Source organism: Lycorma delicatula, chromosome 1 (genome assembly GCF_047948215.1).
Source record: "Lycorma delicatula isolate Av1 chromosome 1, ASM4794821v1, whole genome shotgun sequence".
Taxonomy (NCBI): Eukaryota; Metazoa; Arthropoda; class Insecta; order Hemiptera; family Fulgoridae; genus Lycorma; species Lycorma delicatula.
The window spans coordinates 349,034,374-349,057,728 of NC_134455.1; the positions used below are offsets into that span (position 1 = coordinate 349,034,374).

The 23,355-nt window shown below is 29.1% G+C and overlaps 1 protein-coding gene across 5 annotated transcripts; it reads right to left on the reverse strand.

The window, feature by feature from the left end:
* On the reverse strand, positions 1 to 23,355 carry LOC142334450 (uncharacterized). 5 transcript variants are annotated; one of them, XM_075382468.1, is made up of 4 exons: positions 23,293 to 23,355; positions 12,310 to 12,399; positions 7,523 to 7,678; positions 1 to 1,003 (listed from the first exon to the last, which is right to left on the reverse strand). In XM_075382468.1, exons 2-4 carry the CDS (start codon positions 12,373 to 12,375, stop codon positions 890 to 892), a joined length of 336 nt encoding a protein of 111 aa, XP_075238583.1. In that variant the 5' UTR covers positions 12,376 to 12,399; positions 23,293 to 23,355; the 3' UTR covers positions 1 to 889. The 5 variants fall into 5 exon arrangements, with proteins under 5 accessions (XP_075238583.1, XP_075238581.1, XP_075238582.1 ...); XM_075382466.1 differs by having other exon boundaries at positions 7,523 to 7,690; XM_075382467.1 differs by having other exon boundaries at positions 7,523 to 7,690; positions 12,310 to 12,396; positions 23,293 to 23,340.

Below are 23,355 nucleotides of genomic sequence, written 5' to 3' on the forward strand. Positions count from 1 at the left end.
TCAAAATTTTAACTGAGCATTATTTATTTAATATTAATACTGATTTTTCCATACTACAAAAAAAAGGCTTTACATTTAACAAATTCCATTAATAAAACAATACAAGAATTCTATTAAGAAAAAAATAAAAAAACAGTTACTCCATAACAAAGGATAACTGTTCTCTTTTTAATTTAAAATTTAAAAAACCAATGCAATCGTGACAAATTGTATACCATTTTAATAATCCAAGCACTACTGACAAATAAAATTATTTAAAAATATAATTATACATAAATTGAAACAGTAACACTTTATCAGATCCAAATAAAAAAAAAATAAAAATAAAAAATGACATTTTTAAACGACCTAATCTTAACTCTAATTTTCATAAAAATCACATAAAAAATATATTACATACACACACACACTTAAAAAAAAGGTATAAATTGTCAGTTGTCTAATATAAGAGTTAAAGAAAACATTACTTTTGAATTCGTTCAGCAACAGACTTTTACTTGTATCATACTTTCCAAATTACCGTATTTTTTTTTTTTTAATTGGTACTAACAACTTCTAAAAGAACTGTACATCCAAGTTAATTAAAAATAAACACATCTTTTAAGATACATGTATACAACACTAATGTGATGACGATTGTTTTTAGTGAAAATCATTTATTTCTGGTAAAAATAGCTTCCACCAAAAACTTCACCGGTTCTTTAACAACTATCCGATGGTAGAACTCATACTTCACACATATATAATTATATATAAACAAAAAGGAAAACACAAAATTCTGAAATAAATTATCTTCAGTGACAACAGATGATTGATTACACATCAACATTAATAATATTAGCCTGTTGCTTTTTTTTTAGTCTTAACAATAACCAGGAAAATTATTCACTTAATCTTCTTCTTCTTCTTCCTCCTCTTCTTCACCATTCTCTTCATCTTCATCAGCCGACTCTGCTTTTTTTTCATCCTTCTTAGGTCGTCCACGCCCTCTTCCTGACTTCACCTGACAATAAAAACTTATTTGCATTTTTTTCATATTCAAATATTAGTGTTAAAAGATTAATGAATCTATTAGCAAAACTTAAAATCATAAAAATTATATACATAGGTCATCAATAATGAAAAAGACAAACAAACAACTATAGAAAAGTCATTTATTCAATGGCAATGAAAACTTATGAACATATTCCCTGATCATGTTTAAGCATTTGCCCCATCTATCTGTAAATTTATTATTCCAGTTTACCCTGCCTAAGTGATTTTTGTTAGACCCATGTCTAGAGGTGAACATGTTTTTGCAAATCAACTGATTTCAAAGTCGAGAGGTTCTGATATTAAGGTCCCAGTAAAGACTTTTATACAGATTTGAATACTAGATCATGGATACCAGTGTTCTTTGGAGGGTGGGTTTCAATTAACCACACATCTCAGAAATGGTCGACCTAAGACTGTATAAGACAACACTTACACTCATACATATCCTCATTCATCCTCTGAAGTAATATCTTGATGGCGATTCCCAGAGGCTAAACACTAAACAAAAGTTCTTGTACTGCTCATTGTTGTCAGACTTTGGTGTCATCCAAAAGCTCTTTGAGGGCTTAAATCAACACAAAAAAAAGTATGAGATCAGGGCCATAAGGTGGATGCAGCGACACCTTCAGATCTGACTTTTAAATAGCTTCCTGTCTTTTAAGCGGTAAGGTACTGCGTTATACAAATGAATTACACATTTGAACGTTTCTTTCTTATTGTGGGTTTCATTTTATCATCTTGCACACCATAGTACTCGCTGTTGACTGTATGTTGATATTCTAAATAATTTCAATAAATTGAGGTAAAACACATTTACCATCACTTTACCAGCTTATCTGTACGTTTAGAGATTTTTCCTGGCAGGAAAACCCAAATCTGTTTCCACTCCATCCTCCTGCTCAAAATGATAAGATTTCAAGGTCAACATGTTTTTATGTGATCCAAAAAGCACTAATTCCATTAAAAATCATTTTTTAAGCTCTGTACAACTGTGAATTCTAGTGTCCTTTTTAAATCAACCGGCTCTTAACTAAACATGTTTTACGATAATTCAACCTACTGAGGGTAAGGGAATGGACAGCACCGATACTCGCACTACAATTTTCAGCAATCTCAAAAATTTGTGTGTATGCGTGTATATATATATATATATATACAGGAAAAAGATCATCAATGAGATTTTGCTATCAGTCAAAAATCTCTACCAGTCTTCTGCTTCAATGAAAATTGGTGACACCTATTCTTTTCAATTTAAACAGTTTGATCCACTTATACAAATTTGCAGTTAATTTACTTTTTACCATAATGTTTTAATATTCACAGTTGGGGGTCTTATCCCTTACTGTATTCTACCTCAATTTTTTGAAGTTAAACTTCACTTCATTACGTGACCATTAATCATGATGTTCATTCGCGTATAGAATACCAAGCTGTTACATAAACTCCACCATGGGCTTCTTATCAAGACCGATTTTGCACAATCATATTTAATAATATATCTATAAAAAAAAACAACGACCGCCCAAAACAAATGGTATTATTATTAATTGAATAATCATTGAACTTCCGATAAACAATAATCTACGACAAGATTCATAATAACTGATAACAAACAAATATACATAATTACAAAAGAATATCAATAGAATCTTTTTCATCCATTCATTTAAAAACAAACTACCTAAAATTACCATAGGAATACAATAATGGATAAGACCCCCTCTCACAAATGAATTTCAGCAAGTTTAAAACTTTCAGAAAATAAAAATTTTATCATAGCAAACTGTTCTACCGTACACGTTTCAAGCAGAGCATACATTTTGAAATAAACAATAAAAGTTATAATTCAGAAAATTCTTTTCAGCTGATATTTTCAATATCAGGTGTGCCAACTTGAACATCAGACAGTTTATTTATTTTTTTAAAATAGTTTTTCTGCTCTTGTCTTTTGCCTCCATTATTGAATGTCACTCATAGCACAGTAAAACTGGCATAAACTAAGTAGTATAATAAGGAACTACTTAGGAGCATAAAGCAACTCTGTGAAAATGGTTTTTATTGCATGTAATTTAAGAAACTGTTGAATCCGAAGTGCCTGATAGAAAATATTAAAATTATTACGTGTAGAAGGGTAAAACTACCGGTTTCTTTTAATAACTTAAAATTATAAATCCTGGTAAACTACTTTTTGTCTGAAAATTAGATCAAATTCTCCCAATAAGCACTTTTTGCACATCTTTGTACAATCATTAATTGAAAGTTTTAGACCTTTGAAGTATTAAGCTTTTTTAATGTTTGAAGACACATTTTTACAAATAACCTCTTAAAGCCTCAGTTCAAAAACATTCTTTAATTAAAATTGATAGGGCTTTAAATTCTTAACAATTTGTAATATCTTATTAGCTTTTTGTCTTTAAAAGCGACAGAAATGGCAGTTTTCATCATTATTTTCAACAATTTAAGCTTCTTCTAAGTTATAATAAGGATGTTTTTTGGGAATGTAAGAAACTTCTAAAACTTTTCCCCATACAGCGTTATATTATAAAAAATAATTCAGATGGTACAGATCCTGATAGGAAATTTCTGATCTAATGCAAAGGTATCGTGTCAAAGTTTAAAGACCTTTTATACAAATATTATAGATACACCTTTTTCCTTTAAAATAGCTGGTTTTTTTTCTATATTTTGAAATACAAATTAAAAATAATTCTATTTTCTTTAAATTTGTGTTCAAGAATTTCTTTGTAAATTCAATATTGTTGATTTCTTTTGAGAAAAACTAAACAACTTCTAATTTCCCAAAGTGACAGACTTTGATCAAAACTATTATCTCTAATCCTTTCTCTGATGGAAACTTAAACTATGGCAAATTAAAACCCCTCCCCAAAATAGGAAACAGTATTGTGATTTTTTACGTGAAATTATGATTTGAAAGTGTATTTTTACTGTTCTAACAAATGAGAAAAACTTATTACCAAAATCTCGAGTGCAGCCAACCTTTTTTTCAGTATCCATTGGAAGTAAACATCCAATATAACATTTAATTGATAAAAATAATGTTTTTCCACTCATAAACATTTATTTGGCCAATTATGGATAAATGGTGATGCCCAAATCAGAGGTTTTATAAAAAAAAGATTTACTTCAATGTAAGGTTTTTAAAAAATTACCTAAATAAAATGCTTCCGATATAATTAGATAAAATTACATGACAAAAAAACCATTAACATTAAACCATTCGTACAAACATTGTGATGGAATTTGTTTAACTGCTTATTTTGATTTTTATATCAAAAACATGAAAAAGTGCCAAATTCAACATGACCTGAATGGGATGGTTGATCACATCAATGAAATTCTATAATCTCAGGCTAACAAAAGTACATTATGTAACTCATATTTCCTTTATTACAAAAATGAACTATATTAACAAATCAATAAATTTTCTCCTTTTAAACTATCTTTTTTTAGACTTAATTAAACAGAATGGAAAAATATAAGCCAGATGCAAATTAAAAAAAAAATTTTTTTTATAAAAATATCAAAAAGAAAAATTTTATCTTTGCTTTCTTTCTGTTCATAACTTTGGTTAAAACAAAGACGTAAACCTCAAGATCGGATTGAGAAATTGTAAATAATATTTGGTACACATATTTATAAAAACTCTCTCCAATAAACAAAAAATTGCAATGTAAACCAGTGTTTCCCAATTACTGGTCTGCAGACTGGTTCCAGTACACAAAAAATTAAAAAGTTTATATGTCCTTTCTAAGGTTATTTAAACCCTCAACTACTTTCCACATATACAAATCTAAATACATAAACACAAAAGAGAACATATTAAATATACATCCTAATTTGAAATAATTGCCAAGGCCTTTTTGTGTAGTGCGTCACAAAATTCTTTCAAATGTTGCTATGAAACCATCCAAACCAACTCGTCATTTGCATTCAAGGTATACATACTATACTGATAAGTCACTGGATTGTTTTGTATGATTAAATAATCAAATTTCATCTCAAAGCATCATATAAAAATGATGACTAGTGGACAAATCTCAGCTTTATGCATCTTATTTGGTATCTTCAAGTAGGTAAAAACCGAACACAATTGGGGAAAAGTTAGTGAAGCCTTGCATTTTAGATATCATACAAGAAATTTTAGATCTTCAAGCAGCTAAAAAAACTAGATTCTATACCGCTTTCAAATAACACTATAATGAGAATTGTTGACATGGCTACCAACATAGAAATACAAGTTACAGAAGGGAACAAATTATAGAGAGGAAATGCAAGAAATCAAAATATTTTGCGATTCAATTTGAATCAACTGACATGAGTAACCATCCTATCTTACTTTGCTTCATTAGTGATAAAGACTTACAGGAAGAACTTTAACTTACCTGGACAGGCCACCAGTTCAGAGATATTTAATAAATAACCTTAATGAGCATGTTCAAGCTCAGGGCTTAGGCTAGAGCAAATACATTGGCGTGTGTACAGACAAGACTGCTAGCATGACTGGCCATCAATCAGGAGTAGTTACAAAAATAAAGGTTGTGCACCCAGAAGCTTTGTTCACTCACTGCATGATCCACCGGGAACAACCTAGTGGCAAGGCTTTCCTCTGAATTACAATACAGTGATGATTGATGCAGAGAAGATAATTAAATAAATTTGTAGTCGATCTACGAATTCCAGGCTACTTACAACTTTTTGTGGGAGTATTGACTCAAACCACAATCTTTTACTCCATGCAGAAGTGAGGTGGTTATCAAGAGGAAGAATTCTTGCACATCTTTTCAAACTGGGGGAAGAAGTGATGCAGTTCCTACTAGAGCAAAAATCTGACTTAGTAGATAATGTATTGAATGAGGAATGGCTGGCTAAAGTTTGTATATATGGCAGACATATTTAGCCTTCTTAACAAACTTAAAATTTCTCTTAAGGGATCTTATATGAATATTTTTACACTTAGAAACAAAATGAAGACGTTCAAAAAGAAACTGGCTTTGGGATAGTCAGGTACAAGAGTAGAAATGTTTCCACTTTTTGGAGATTTCTGATGACAATAATCAAAATGTCACATTCAACATAATAAACCAACATTTAGGGGTGTTAGCTGAAAATGATAATTAATTCATTATTTCCCTGAAACTGAAGATCAACGTAAAGGTAACCTCTGGATTAATAAACTTTTTGTGAAAGATGTAGATTCATGTGCACTTTATCTTCATGACAAGAAAAACTAAACAAATTGTCTTCTGACATTACTCTTGGGTCCAGACATAAAATGCAATCAGTCTCAATTCTGGATATCTCTCAATAAAGAATACCCATCCCTCTGTTATAAAGCTATCAAAATGCTGGTTGTTTTTTTGACTTCCTATTTATGTGAAAAAAACTTTTTCTACAACTACGTCAGTAATAAAAATCAAACAAAGAAATCAATTGGATGTTAATGCAGCGTTGAAAACCCTTAGGTTTGTATTTATCTATACAAGGTAGTATATATAATGAGTAATAAAGTGAAGTTGCAAGTCATGGAAGAACAAGTATTAGAAGCAGGAAAGCATCTTGTACAGGCGATGAAAAAGTCAGATTTTCCTTGTCATCAAAAGTGAAAAGTACTTCCAAATTCTTCAGAAAAAATTGAGACTGAAATGGTCACAACCAAGAAGAGATTTAGATCAGTTTGAGGTTGAAGATCTTGTTAGTCCCTCTTACGCAGCAGGGAATTACACTAATAGTTAGTTTAATTTCATTACTTCATATATTTTAACGCTCATTTTCCATAATTTTTTTCATATTTAGGAACACATCTTGGCAAACCTTCAAGATTTTTACTTCAATTTTTTATGGCATACTCGCCACATATAGAGTAAAATTAAGACATATGCATTTGTAAATCTATTGATTAGATGTGGAGAAATTTTGATATTTTTTCCTAAAACGTGTAATAGAAGATACTTCAAAAAATAATTTAAAAAAATTATATGACCAACTGATGAAAAGGCTGTTTAACAGAAAAAATGGTAAGGTTAATATAAAAAAAAAAAACGTGATTGGAATTCTCTCCAATACTTCCTGAGATATGCATTCCTAACTGTGCATTATAACAGATAGGCAGACTGCTGCCCTTAAACAATATAAAAATAAATTATATACATTTTATTTATGGTTTTCCAAACGCAGAATAAAGCAATATAAATTTTAATGTGACTTGCTTTGAAATCGGGTGAATGGTGTTTTAAGGCTTTAATTTAAGCTCGTGTGCATATATTTTCTGCATAAACAGTAAGTAATAATGATAACAGAATTTATATTCAAAATTGGTGAATGTGGTCACAAGTAAAGTGTGAAAAAGAATGATACAAAAAATACAGACCTAACTGCTGATCATGTACGTTTTCACTAAGTTAAAACTGGGAGCCCGAGTAAAATAATTTAAAAATATCAAATCAGATTAAATTTACAAAATATTTACCTTAGGTTTACTGAGTTTCTTTGCAGATCCCTTGGGCCTTCCTCTGCCTCTCTTCGCAGGAACATCATCTTCCTGCGATTTTTTTGTTTCTTTCTTATCCTTCTTTTCTTCCTTCTCAACAACAGCTCTTCCCCGCTTTTTTGTTTCTTTAGAGTCCTTAAGAGACAACTCAAAATCAGAAATGAACTTATAAGATAAAATATGACAATCGAAGAATACTTATAACTAATGAAGTGTTCAAACATAAGCCTTTAAAAAAGGCACATTTAAAAGAATGGAAGAAGACCCAGCATAATACAAACTTCTGTTTAACCTATCCTTTAATTTTTAAGCCTGAGCACTACTCACTCCCTCATCTCTATTTAACATCAATACCAATCACGATTAAAAAATAAAGCATATTTAGGACCCAATAATTGTAAAATTTGATTTTTAATAATTAATTGGATTCTATATTTGTTCCTTATCCTTTGGAAAAACATTGAATTCCCCCACCAACTATTTCTGAGTATTAAACAAATAGTCTGAATCTTTAACACAGAATGTCCATAAAATAAATATGAGGGTTTCAGTCACTGTTTTGGAACAATGCATGACAAGTATATGCTAAAGTGATCAAAAACTCAGTTTCAAAATCTTACACATTCTGTACATTTTTTTATGCATTCCTTTAGTTGCCCAGCAGACATCATAACAATTTTCAATATTTTGGCATACATGACAGAACAACCAATGAGATAGATGAAATGGCTTTAGTGATTTGTTCTCCCAAACCATCCAAATTTCTTATTTGAATAAAGAACAATTGTATTAGCATAACCCGAAAAAGTGATTAATTCATTAGGGTAAGTTCTAGAGAACATAGAATCCAGGTTCATAGAAACCACTGTTCTTGTCTGATCCACTATTAAGTAAATGTTTTATTCAGGTAATCCCACACAAATTTAGAGGAACCCATTTAACTGGATTGAATTCTCGCATATTCAGAACCTGTATACCCCTCTTAATAGATCGAGGAAGTTATTTCTTGTTTAGTTTTTTCAGTAAAAAGAAAGGACCAACAACGCTTTTTGGTTGATAATAGGTGGTGAACCTCAAATTTGAACAATACATCAATGGCTTGCCCCAATATACAAAATGAAGCTTCATCACTGAAAATTATTAACCATCATTATCTAACCTACCCAGAATGTCTGTAATGAATCTAATTGTTTAATTTTGTTCTGATAACACTGCAGCTTTATAATCAGAAAAAAAGTGATTAACTTGTTTAACGTAGTACAAATTCCTGTATATACAGATCTGACACTCATCATTTTAAAACATGATAAATATTTTCAATCCTTAAAACCTGATCAGGAGCTGCAGAATTATAAGTCAAAATATAGTCAGTATATATCATTATCCACATGTTATAAATAGATAGTCAGATTTAAATACATTCAATATCATTAATAAAATAAAAAACCAACAATATTTGACTTCACTGACATCACTCAAATTATAATTATTTTTTTAAATTCATGTAAAAAAATATATCTGTTTTTCTAATTCATTTAACATAAATTCTATTCTAAATTCCAATTCATTTTAAAGTTCAGAAAATTTTTCTGAAATATTTCCACTTACCAAAATTTTATAAATTTGATCTTTGAAATGAGTATAAGCAAATAATGAAAAACATCTCTAACTATTGTCAATAGAAATAATTAATCCATTTAATAAATCAAAATTTTAAGAAAATTATATTTCTAAAGGATAAAAATTTTTTTTTTTAAATCCAAGTATAGGTGGTAAAAAATTGTTATCTAAAGCATAACTGAGAGTATCAAATAAAAAATTTTTAGAATAATTATAGGATAAATTCTAAGAGCTTTATAAGCGCAGGGTTATTTATTACAAATGATTTTTCAGATTATAAACTTGAATAACTCACATTTAATAACTCTAGAAACATGAAAGTAGCATCAATGGAAAGAAAAACTCAGATTTTCTGTTTGGTAAAGTTGCTGTGTAGTTATTCATTTTGTCATTAGGGCGACAGGAGAGAAAATGGCTGCCAACGAAAACAGGAAGGCACTTTATGTGCTGTATTTTAATGTCTGCCAGTTTGTTATCGCTGTGCAACATAACTTTAAAAGGAAATTTAGTGAAGCAGTATTCTGCTTATAAAACAAAGAGTGAAAGTCAATGGGCCATCTACCAGCAGGCGAGTGCATGTGAGAGAGTTTTGTATACAGTCTGCAGAAATCCACAACTGAAACAGATATCAAAAGCTTAATTTTTCAACATGATGGGGCATCACCCCATTTCCACTTAGATGTCATCAGACAAGAGCTGAATAGGCAACTATCAAAGAGAAGGAATGGGCGTGCGGGCTGTGACGAGATACATTTGCACTGACCTTACACTGTGACTTTTTTCTCTAGGGGTTTATCCAACAAGTATATCAGCCACCTTTACCACTAAATATCCAGGATTTTCATGTTCAGACAGAGGCTACTGTATTAGTGGATCATCCCATGTCATGTGTATGACAGGAATTGAACAAGCTCGATGTGTATTGTGTGACACAGGGAGTTGTGCTCAATGTCATAGTGACTACACGTGATGTGATCCAAATGTAATACAAAACTTTTAGTTCCCTTTCTGTTGATGCTACATTCATGAATCTGAGTGTTATTAAACACGAGTTATTGAAGTTTGTAATCAAACAGATCATTTATAACCCTCACATGCAAAAACTGATGAATAATATATTTATCATTACATAATTACAAACTAGTATATACATTTCCTAACTTATTTATGAAACTTTTATACAGATGTTAACTACTCAAGAATCACTACCAATTCTACATAAGTACACACTTGATACCGCAGTGTAATGAATTTTAAATATATATTCATTAACACACAAAACTACACTCTTCAACAAAAACATATATATGTGAGTTTTATAAATTGTAATTTCCTGGCAAGTGTGTACATGCCCCACACATACTAACCAAAGGGGTCATTTGCCAAAAGCTATAATACATAAAAAATGTTTAATGTCTGCACCTATTCTATCCTAGAAAGATTTTATGTTTAATCATAAAATTTCATTATTTTATTAAGTTCCTTGATGATTTGCTGGAGCCAATGCGTGAACTGAATGCTCTATTATCACTGATACTGCACCAGTTAACATCGGTTGAATAGTCTCTTAATATGCAGTATTATAATTACAATAACTTTATTTGTCAAAAATAGAGAATTAATATAAAATTTACAAACAAGATCATAAATAATATTTTATAGAGTAACAAACAGATATTAAATAAATCTATGGCACCATCACTAGAAATCTTGTACAATTATCACAGTTATGAAGTTGAATTATTTTTTAACATGAACTTTCTTCTTTCTTTTTTGCTCTTGCACACCAAAATACTTCTTAATTGATTTTAATTTTTTTTAAACTGAAATTTTAAATATAAAGCTATAATTTTTTATAAAAACATCTTTCGAATAGTAAAATTGTCAGAAATAAAGACTTATGAACTCTATTGTCGGTTTATAATCGTTTTAATTGTATATTTAAAATATTGTTAGGAATAATATTAATTAATCTGGTACTAATTGGCAAGCTAATTGTCTTCAGAGTAACATTATAACATAAAATGTTGAACAGTATTTACTTTTAACCTGCAAATTTTAATTTAGAACTGTTTCAAACCTGAAAATTACTTAATAGATTTTTTATATTTAATTCACGTATCACTATCACAACAGATTTAAAAAAAATTTTTAATAACTGCTATAATGTAGGTATATACACACCTAGGTAGGTATATATGTACACCTATTTAAGTTGTTTTTGCTGAATAAACAATGTATCCTAATGTACTAGCCTGAATTACAATACTGTATTGCAGAATAGGTTTAATTAAAGCCATATAAACAATTCTCCAATTTTTAGGCGTAAAATTTTCCTCAGCTTAAAAATTTATCCAAACAAATTTTTATTTATTATATAAAACCATGACATGCTCGTTCCATCTTAAATTATTATAAACCAGAAAGAAAGAAACTCTTCCTATGGCGTGAATTTTGGTGTATATATTTACATTGAATTTCAATGTATTTATTAAGGTTTAGTGTTACAGAATTTACTGAAAATATTATGTTTCACTTGCATTAAAACTTAAAAGTTTGTTTATTTTTTTTTTTTAAATGGCAGCACTTTTTCCTGCAACAGTGAAAACAGAGGATGATTGCTGTGCTCAACTTAAGGGGCATATTATCAGTATAGGATACTATTTTACAATTTACAAATATTAATCTTTAAACGTCATTAACATATAACAGCAATAAAAGAGCAGTCTTGTTTCTTAAGGCAGAAGAAAGTTATATTAATTACATGTGATGTAAACATTTGCAGAGGTACCATTTATATTCATTTTTGAATAATTGCTGTGCACCATAATACCAAATCATTCAATCCTATTTAAAGGTTGATTGTAGAGCAAGATTAATAAAGGCTTTGGACAAATTTTGAAAATCAGTTTTCTTCTGTTGTTTAAACATTTTATAAGTTACATGGAAATAAATTAATGCACTCTCAGTACACATTTTAAACTGAAATTCCAAACTGTCCACTATCAATTATGTTTGTTGAAAAATTCATTAATCTAATTTTTAATTATTTTTTTAAATTTTATAGAAAGGCTACCAGGAATTAAATTAAAAATAAATAAAATAATGTTTTTAATAACAATGTTTTTCATGTTCTTCATTATTACCTCAGACTTTTCCTTTACAAGACGGCCACCTCTTTTCTTTTCAGTAACTACACCATCATCTGACATTTTGATGAAGTAATTTGCTAACTGCTGCAACAAAATTTCAAATTAGTAATTCCCACAGAAAAAAAACAAATTTAATACTATTAAAATAATAAAATTTAAGAATTAATTTTGTTCAGAAAGAAATTGTGCATTAGTATAGCTGTCCAATTAATAAAACATGTGGTCTGAGATCCAATCTAATTCATGATCAGCAGCATAAAATATGTTTCTAAAAAAAATGCACCGGCTGCAGTGGCAGCAAAGCATATATCAAAATAAAGAACTGATCAATCATTTTAAAAAAATACACAGAGAGGAATGTTTTATGCCAGTTAACTATTTATTTAATCTATCTGGTTTCATTTTTTCTAAGTCAAAATTGTTTTGTAAAAACTTAGATATCAAGAAATGAGCTTTTTATGCTTTGGGTAAAAAAAATCTGCCACAGGATTCCAGTTAGTCAACCAAGAAATTTCTAAAACCAGTAACTTCTTAAAACTAAAAAAATTGATGTCAGTGGCTGCAAGAATGGAGCAGTACGAGTGGATAACCTAAGTATTTGTTTATTAACCCAGTATCACTCGCACATTAGACTTTATCTAACATTGATGTATACCTGAATAAAACTAGATTTTTTTCTCAAAACAATTTATAATGGCAACAAATTTTTTATTGTTTTAAAAAGTGATTAATTGGCTCTATCTTACAGTACTTATATTTATAAATATAATTGAAATAGTGTATTAAAAAATTTATTAAATTTGAAACTTCAAAGAACATTTCAAAATAACGTAATTGTGTTTTTATAATCGTGGAAACAAGATGATTACCAACATTTCATGGCATCTAAAAACTATAATAAAATACATAATTATTGTATATTTAAATATTTAGTTCACTGACTGAATCAATATTGTAACATATGAATTTATTTTGAATGTTTCTTTTTTATTTCATTCATTTTCTACATAGCCATTACACTGGGAACAAGTCAGAACAGTCTTTGCTGAGTGCTCTTTACATATAGGGGATGAACAGCTGCCACAATGATACTGAGTAAATCGGTTTTTGCACACGGGGCAGTAGACACAGCATGGCCTCCCATGTAGTCGCTGACGGTTTGGTGGTGGAGGAAACTGTTCTACCCACTGTATTTTTTGCTTGAGGGTCACATGAAGGTTTAGGAAGGCTGCCCTTCTCACGAGGTGTGGCTGCACCAGGGGTTTTGCCAGCTGGGTGTTAACTCCTTCTTGACATGGCTTGTGTGTTTGATCTAAACACTATCCAGGAGTTTATAGAACTAGTGTTCAGCAGGGAGAAGAACAAAAGTTAGGGGCCATTGGTTAATGATTCTAGAAACATCATACTCACTTTTCAAGCGATTCATAACGTCCACACTCCCCTTTGTGGAGTTTTAAAATTACAACAACTTCTGGTTTCAAGTCTCCTGAAGTTACATCAACAGCATCATCGTTATGCATCGTTGGAAGTAGAACATTTTTACCTTTTTTGGGGACGTATAAAGTCAGTAGGCATTTGTTGCAGCGTTTTGCAAATGCAAACATAAAGGATTTCTGAGGATGATCCCCAGTAACAATGAGTTTTATCAGGATTTAAGGTTTGTTCTTGCAAATCATACCTACAACAGTCAGTCTATGATTTGCAAATAAATCATTTGCAAGAGGGGCATTAGTAATGTAGTTGTCCAGTTGCATTACGCCCTGTATTGTCTTGAGTTCAATAAGACATTACACTACACTGCTGGCATCATTTTCAATAAAATATGGTCCTTGAGGCTGTTGCCCAGCATATACTTCCAGTTTACTTTTGTAAAAAGTACGGACATTTACAAACGCGTATAATTTTATCCCATACTTTGCTGGTTTATCTGGGATACAAACTCGAAATTTACAGCGACAATGAAATGCATCCAGCATTTCGTGGATAGCAGCATATTTATATATTGAATAACATTCTTCACATTTTGAAGAAACTGTTCAAAAGCTGCCTAATTGGGGCTAAGTTATCAATAAGTTTATCTTATTGAAACATTAATAGGAACATCAAGGTGAAACCTGTAAATTGCCTCATGTTTGTACACTTCATATATGTCCATACCCACCTGTAAATTGCCTCATGTTTGTACACTTCATATATGTCCATACCCACTGCTACCAACATTTCATGGGATTGGAGTTCCGGGGGGGGGGGGGGGGTCATGAAATATTCATTGTATTTTTTTATTTTTTTTTAACGTAGGGGGTCATGGAGATAAAAAGATTGAGAATCACTACTTTACAGCTTAAATATTAATTATGCAATATTTAGATTATAAGTCAAAAAAACATCAAAACGTTCAGTAAAAATATTGCGTTCAATTTAACACCCTTGATCAAATGATGTTTTATCTTAAAAATAAGCAATATTAAAATTATAATTACCAGAGAAAAAAAATTAAAATTCTTAGTAAAAATATTTTGGGTTTAAACTGACCCACTTGACCAAATTACATTTTTATCATTAAGATTATACTGTATTTAAAGAGGAAAAAAGGTACGGGTCATTTGATTGAATCCTGTTGCTTGACAGCTAATATAACATTTATAATATCACACGTCAAAATATAAAGTATAGAATAACACATAAACAAAGAAAAAAATAATTTTTATGTCCGATTCCATGGGACTTTCCTTCTTAAAAGATTTCTTTGTAGCTACATTAAGAGTAAGTAGGTTACATTAATAGTAAGTAGTTGATACAGTTGGATTTTCAATCTTGAAAATTAAAGTTTAAAAAATCTGACATTTTACATACAGTTTTAAAGGAGCTTAAATGTTACACTAGGGTAAGTCAATTATTATCCGCAATTTAGTTATATTTTTGTTTATCTTTGTAGTATTGTTGTGTTGCGTAGATGACGCATGCGTGGTTGAACTGTTGTTACGTCTGTGCAGGTTTGATGCTGCTAGGTTAGTTCCATTATTGCTGCCCTGCCGTTAACCATGCCTGCTCAGCTTTCTGTTTGCACCAAATAAGAGCAACGTTCAGTGATCAGTTTTTTGTGGTTGGAAAGTGGGCGAAATCAAAGACTTTCGGTACTACATTCATACTCATGATATCATGAGTATGAATGCCATAAATAATTTTATTTTAAAAATCCTGTAAATAGATTTCGGACATGATGGCTAACTAAGGGAACCCCATCGGTAAGGTTTTTCCTGAGTCTAATATTTGTCAGCAAATTTAAAGTAGTTTTGTTGGCATATTAATTTGTTTTTTATTATGTGAATTGTTTTGTCTACGGGTATGCTAGGATTACTAATAACATAGCTAAACATCGTAGTTTTTTCTCAAATTATTAGGTCTTTTAATTTATTTACAAATTCAAATCCATTTTTTATATTTAATTGTAATCCAAATTCATTTTTATCTTTAGTATTTTATCTATTAATTTGAAAATAATATAAGATCAAGCAGTTGTAAAATCAATCAAAGGTCACATAAGGATACCAGGTTTATGTATTTTTGGAAGTCCGGTTAATTTTGGTGCAATTGGTTCAAAAGGGTATAATCTGGAGGGATATTTTAAAATATTTATTAGTGAAGTCATTTATTCTTTGAAATTATTTTCTAATATTCATGATCGACAGATGTATTGGTTTTATCAAATTTTAAAATAATACAACTATTTTTATTTAATTTATTTTTCAAATGGTAAATTACTTTATTATTATTATTATTATTAAAAATTGGTTTACAAGTCAATTTTCACATTTAATTTCATGAATTTTACTGTTAATGATATATAATTGTTCTCTTGTCATTCGGATTTACTTTATCAATACTTATTTCAGAATCAACTACAATATTTTTAATATTATTATACTTATCATTATCATTCAGATTATATTTAAATGCATTAGCCAAAATAAACTACTGTTCCTTGTCTTCAAGGTCAACATTGTCAAATTTTGAAAATCAAAACATGTATCTGTAAATGATCCCGAAACCATTTTTGAAATGTAAATAATCATAACCACCATTTGCTACAAAACCTCCCTCCCTGTAATCTATAATCAGCTAAACCTTAACTATTATTATTATCCCTATTATAAATGTAATTACAGTTATTATTACTATTACTTCTTATTTTTATCAAATTACTAATTTTATTATGTTTAGATTCATTAAGTTTATTTTTATGAATTTTAATCAAATTAAACACAATCAAAATATTAAATGTCCCAAAATTTTATATTTTAATTAATTTTTATAAAAAATAAAAGAAAACAAAATTACATATATTATCCAAAAATTTATGTATATTTTAATTGTTTGGCTTTAATATGTAGTTTGATATACATTTAAAACAAAAAAAAAAACATTGTAACTGAAGATTTGGGTTACCACAAAAGCACTTCTGTAAGTTATTAAAAAATAAGGTGTCATCTTATTTACTTTTTAATTTCTATACTTAGGTAAATCAAATTGGATTATATATCAATATATTATATTAGTACAGAGGGATACGGGTCTTAAAAAGATTGACATTAAAAAATATATAAAGTTATATAAAATTAAATTTTATTGGTCCACAAGCTTTCCAGATCAGTCAAAAATCAACAAATTTTCAAATTATGAGTCCAAATCTAAATTCAACTGACTTAATGAAATTTCTTAACTACTCAGTACTTTCAATATGCTAAGGCTGAATTTCTACGACCACTATGCAACAAAAATTAAAAACTGAAAATGACAAAAACTACCCCTTTCCTTTTTTTATAATTCTGTCTGCAATTTAACGCCATAAATGTTCCATATAGAAATTTTTTGAGCCATTTTCAAAACGTTTATGATTAGCCAGTCCAGGGATATTCATTAAAATACAGGCCAATATACATATGTATACATCATTCTTCTGGAAACTTTCATAAGGGAGGATCTTAAAACCTTTTAACACTGGCATTTGAAAAGAAAAAAAAGAACAGAAAATCTGATACCCAAAATCAGATGATTGCTACAATATCCATTTACAGCACTGCTGTACAACAGCTAGAAAAGTAAAGATTTTAATCATGAAAAACTTGAAATGCAAAAAAATTAATTTATTTTTTAAAACTTAAAAACTTGCCCAATACATAAAATTAAAACGCCTAAATCAAATTGATGCAAACACTCTTACAAAAATTAACTGTAAAAATAAAACTAGTGACAAAATTAAAAAAAAAAAACAAATATCTAATTACACTGAACTTTCTCTTCTTTTTCCTGTTTAGCCTCCGGTATTTACCTTTCAGATAATATTTCAGAGGATGATATGTGTGAGTGTGAATGAAGTGTAGTCTTGTACAGTCTCAGTTCGACCATTCCTGAGATGTGTGGTTAATTGAAACCCAACCACCAAAGAACACTGGTATCCACTATCTAGTATTCAAATCCATGTAACAGTAACTGACTTTACTAGGACTTGAACGCTGGAACTCTTGACTTCCAAATCAGTTGATTTGGGAAGATGCGTTTACCACTAGACCAACCCAGTGGGTTTACACTGAACATACTAAGGAAACTAAACACACACTTTCATTATTAGAAAATATGTCAATATTTTATAGTTAACAGCAACAAATTTAAATCCCTCAGAATTGAAAAAATATACGCAAAAAACTAATAAGTGTCACTGAAATATCAAAGTAGAAAAGCAACAAACTTTAATTGGAGAACTATTCCGTGATTTTTGAGTACATTAAAGTACCTTAATGTCGACAATTTTTCCAATATGGCAACCTTATATTATTTTTTTAGTAGAAAACAGCTAATTTTTTTAGCATTTTCAACACACAATTCTATGATATTTTATAAATCCGACTATTCAGGAGCTACACATTTCCAATTTTACATATCAACAATATCTAAGATCATATAACAAATTTTTAAAAGTTGAATTTAAGATTTTCATGAATTTAAATTGATTTTCATAAATTTGAATTATATATTAACTTGTACGTCTATATTAAATTTATTCATCTTTTTTTTTTAATGTACAATTTATTTTATTTTTCTTATATTGTAATAAAAAATTTGCCAATTTTTTTCTTTGGTATTGTCTGAATATTTTTTCCTATTAAAATTAAAAATAATTTATAAGTCTCATTACATTTATAATTTACTTCCATAAATTGAAATAAAACAACAAATTTGCCGATGTTGCAGTTTTTTATAATTTATTTTACAAGAGCAAGACAAGCAAAATTTGGACCCCAAATTAAAAGTATTGTAAAACTGTGAAGATGAAATACATGTACTTTTTAAAAGTTAATCAAAATACTGTTACTTGAAACAACTCCACTGCAACAATAACAAAAGTTATACAGAAAAGTTTACAAAGTTTTTTAAAATTACATCTTAGACTTAAGTTCAGCTTATTGGGAACTTAATGATGAAAGAGTACAACTGGAGATGAGTTGAAGTTCCTGAATGGTTGCATTTAGACAGAAAAAATTCAAGAATAAAAATGTCTTAAAATTATTGTGTTGTATCCAAAAATATCAAGACTGAGTGAGGTTCCTAAAAAAAAAAAAAAACAAATTAGAGTTTAAAAATTTACATACAGTCCCTTCTTTTTTTATGATTATGACGATGGCACACTTTAAATGAAAATTGTACATTCAAATATAATATGTCAACATACTGATTCCTTTATATTCAATTTTTTCCCCTCACAAAATTTATATAAAATATCTTTTAGGTGTGCTAAAATTTAAATGAATAAAAATAACTTCATATTGCTGCTGTGACAAAATTTGCTAACTAAACAAATTTTTCCCAATTTATTTTAAAAATGCAATAGATGTATTTTCTGACCAGAAAACACAATCAAAACAAATAACGGTGTCGCTACATTCTACACAATCCATTCCTCTAAAGGACAGATATGAGAAGAATCTGACGACTTTCCTATTCTGATGTGGACTTATTTCACAAATATCTGAGGTTTCCTCTAGTCTTTTTTTTTTAATCTCTTTACAGTTGACTGCTATAAGACACACTTTGATATGTCAATGTAATAGTGATTTCCAACTGTTAAAAATTTTTTATTTCATCTCATTTTCAGGGTAACATCATATTGCAATGGAGCAAGTTATGTAAATTCCAACAAAACACTAAGCTCAATTGTGCATAAATCATTCAAGAATTACTAAGCTATTTCTCAAAAACTAACATTCATACTGTAAAGAAATTAGTTGGCACAAGTATACATCCAAAAATTAAACAGAATTTCTTAAAAATATTTATTTGCATTGGTTGGTGCTTTCTAGCAGCGAAATACAATAATAGGCTTTAATATGTCACAATAAAAAAATAAAGCAACAGGCATAATGTCTAATACATAAAAATAACCATCTTTTTTTCATTCTTTTTTCTGTCTTTTTTTCACAGATTGAACAATTGATAATCCAAAAGTTCTACATGGAATACTTAATTTGGGTCAATTAATTTCCTATTTTGTATTCAAATTTTAATTATCAAAAAAAGGAAAAATTATATTTATCTTTCCCTAAATTTAAAATTATTTTATTAGTTTTTATATTAATAATAGTACAATTTGAAATAGATGTTAATTTTTTTCTTCTTTTATATTCTTTAAAAAACTGAAAATCAGTCCATTGTCACAATTTCCTTTTATTCAAATTCATCATAAGTAGCAAAATTAAGTATTTATTACACTTGAAGGATGAACTCCCAAACTTTTAAATAATTGGAATTGTATTCTTGATCTTACATATAATATTAATAATCAAGTTGGAAGATGAATACTCAAAGCTTGTATGAAAGAAAATATAATTAGATAAAAGATAAAATTCTACTGCACATATAATACACTAGAAGTGAAAAAGGCATTAGTAACTTTCATGTAAATACAATTTGGGTGCAAAAAAAATTTTGGGATAATCAATTTGCTGTAAAGATTTGTCAAGACTAAAATGCAAAATGCTAAAAGAACTCTTTTTTTGACTATTTTAGACTAATATTAAAATTTTTAAATACTAAATTTATTATTGGCAGTAGGAAACATTACAGGTTTCCCACCGTATTTTAAAATTCACTGACTTTTACAGACTAATAAAATTTTCCTGATTCGTTACGCTATTGTCATTTACTCCACAAAATGTATAATTTTTATTTTTTGCTGCCACCACCATACCCATAGCTGCCCAACTCACACCTTTTTTTATTTATTATTACATTCAAGTTTATTTTAATATTTTTTTTTTACAACATACATCTAAAATTTGGCCATTTTTTGTGATAAACTGTTTCAGTAAATTACATTGAACAAAAAAACAATATTTAATAAGTTTTTTGCATAAAAACGAACATCAAGGTAACTAACAGATAAAAAATAAAAACTGACTAAAGCAATTTTTAAAAATAACTTGCTTGCACACCTAAGATTGCTAAAAAAAATTTCACAAAAACTAGCCTACATTATTTTGCAAAGTAAAGAAAAAGCAAGATTTAATTATCTGGTTTGCATAGAAATGTTAAGAAACATAATTTCAATTTAACAAAGAATATATCCATCACAACTTAAAGGAAAACTAAAATCACTGTGACTAATAGTAATGCAAATAAGAAAACTAGACCAGAACACCTTATTTTGTATAGAAAACAAACATTAACATTTATTTGAAAAATATTTTGTCATAATTCTAACATATTTGCAGAATGCCATCAAAGTATGGTGCAAACATGATTAATAACATAAGGGTATTTAGCAGCTCTAAGCTGAAATTTTGACGCTACAGAACTATCAGGAAACATAATTTTAAAGATTGCACCAACATATTCATATGAACTTAAGGATAACTTATTTTGTACAACATTGAGAACTAGACATAATCTCTGACTTAGAAACATTCTTTACAACAAAAAGGAGTTGTGTAGTAATTTTGCATAAAAGTCAAGGATTCAAATGTATAATTGGTTACTGAAATGCTATTATTCTGACTACAAGATTCAGACAAACACACACATGTATCACAACCACCATGTTCTCACAACTTCTGATCGAAGTTTTAGTCTGCTGAGTTGAAGTACCAATGGGAGATAAAAAATGTTTAAGTGAAGGCTGAGAATTCTTTATCTTAATTATTTCATTATGCTGCTTTCCTTTACTCTCTTTCGGCCCATTTTCCCCAGTCCAAAATTGTTTTTACACACATCACAAAAAGAATGATACACATTCCTTGTAACTCTTCTTCCCAACAGACTGAATTCTGGGTTTTCCTCGTAACTCTTCTTCCCCAACAGACTAAATTCTGGGTTTAAGTTATGTCTAAATAATGATCATTAAACAGTTTTTATAGATGCCATTTTAAAGCACTTAATTACCAAAGTACAAAAAAAATTCATGACAAAGAAATTCCAAGAAAACAGTTAACAACCTTTACATTTTCCAATGGTAACTTTTTGTTAAAATTTCACCAGTGAAAAAATTAACTGCAATTTGGAATATTCTTCCTTTAATATAAAATAATAATGTAAATAAGGGAATGTAAGTATGAAGAGGAGATGATAATGGCTGCTTGATACACAGTTACAATGTGCCGGGCAATGGGATCCCACTTCTAGACAATTTGAAAGTAAATCAAATATATTTTGGCTTATTTAAAAAAAAAAAATCTTTATTAACAACTAACATTTATTAAACTTAATTTTCTAACAAAAATTCCATTTTTCCTTGATTTTCTAAAAATGTCACTTTTCCTGCCTCTGGGAACCATATATATTATCTAAATAAAAAAGGGGTAATCAAACTCAACTCACATTTTCAAAAAACGAAACAAAAATAAGATGCTCTAAACAAAGTTAATACGTTAAGTCGAAATATACATTCTAACTAAAACAAGCTAAACACACGGATTCACTAACATTTAATGGATTGGCGCCAAAATTAATTAGCTAACCAGCTATTGACTCAAGTTAACGAGCATCACTAAAGAAGTTCACTCAATTAACACCTACACTTAACGAAAAACAGTATATTTTAAAAATTACGAATGAATGTAATGAAAATTAATCGGAATAAAATCGATCTTAAACAATCACACTCACAAAACACAGTTTAAGAAGTTTAACATTTACACCAAATATACATTGAAAAATTTAATTTTCATATAACACTGTTAATATTTGTAAAATAATAGTACTGAGAAGAAAATATTTACACTAGGTACAAAAAAATTGATAGGCTGCAATAAAATATTCAGCGGGAAACGAGACCTCACACCAACTAACCGACGCCATCGCCTGCTTAAACTACTAAGTCCAAATGAATTAATTCAGACAAGCGAAAATTAACATAATTACAAATTTAATTTTAAAAATATAAATTAATAAAGTACGCTAAATGCGACTTTTACCACCAATAAAATTATAAAATACTACAAAATAGTCACTAAACTAACACAGCTACTTACCACACCAATTAAACATAAAGCACACAAAGGCGGCGAACGCTCTGATAGCAGTTTATGCAAAGTGGTGCCAACACCCGGCGAAAATACAACAACCAATAAACAAGAAATACCATGCAGAAACAGAATAATAAGGAAGTAAAATTACAAATTGAAGTTAAAACAAACATTTCAGCGCATCAAATAAGATCGTTAGAAACCAGATTAAGGCAAAATAAATTTCTTTACAATGGGATGAATTGGCGGGAATCCTGTAGACGACAGACGCCATTTTAAAGCATCAACAGACACACTCCTAAAAAGGTGTACGTTTTGATTTTTCTATCTTAGAAACTATAATAATTAAGCAAGCAGTAATTTTTAGAAAATTCCTTCAAAAATTACTATAGTAGTGGTATTTTTTATTTTCTAAAACAATATTTTTCAAACTTAGAAATAAATTTTTAATAAAATTACTCACCTGCAACAACGAGCGTGTAAACACCAAATACGCTACCAGGGAAGGAGGATCTTGTGCAAGGCA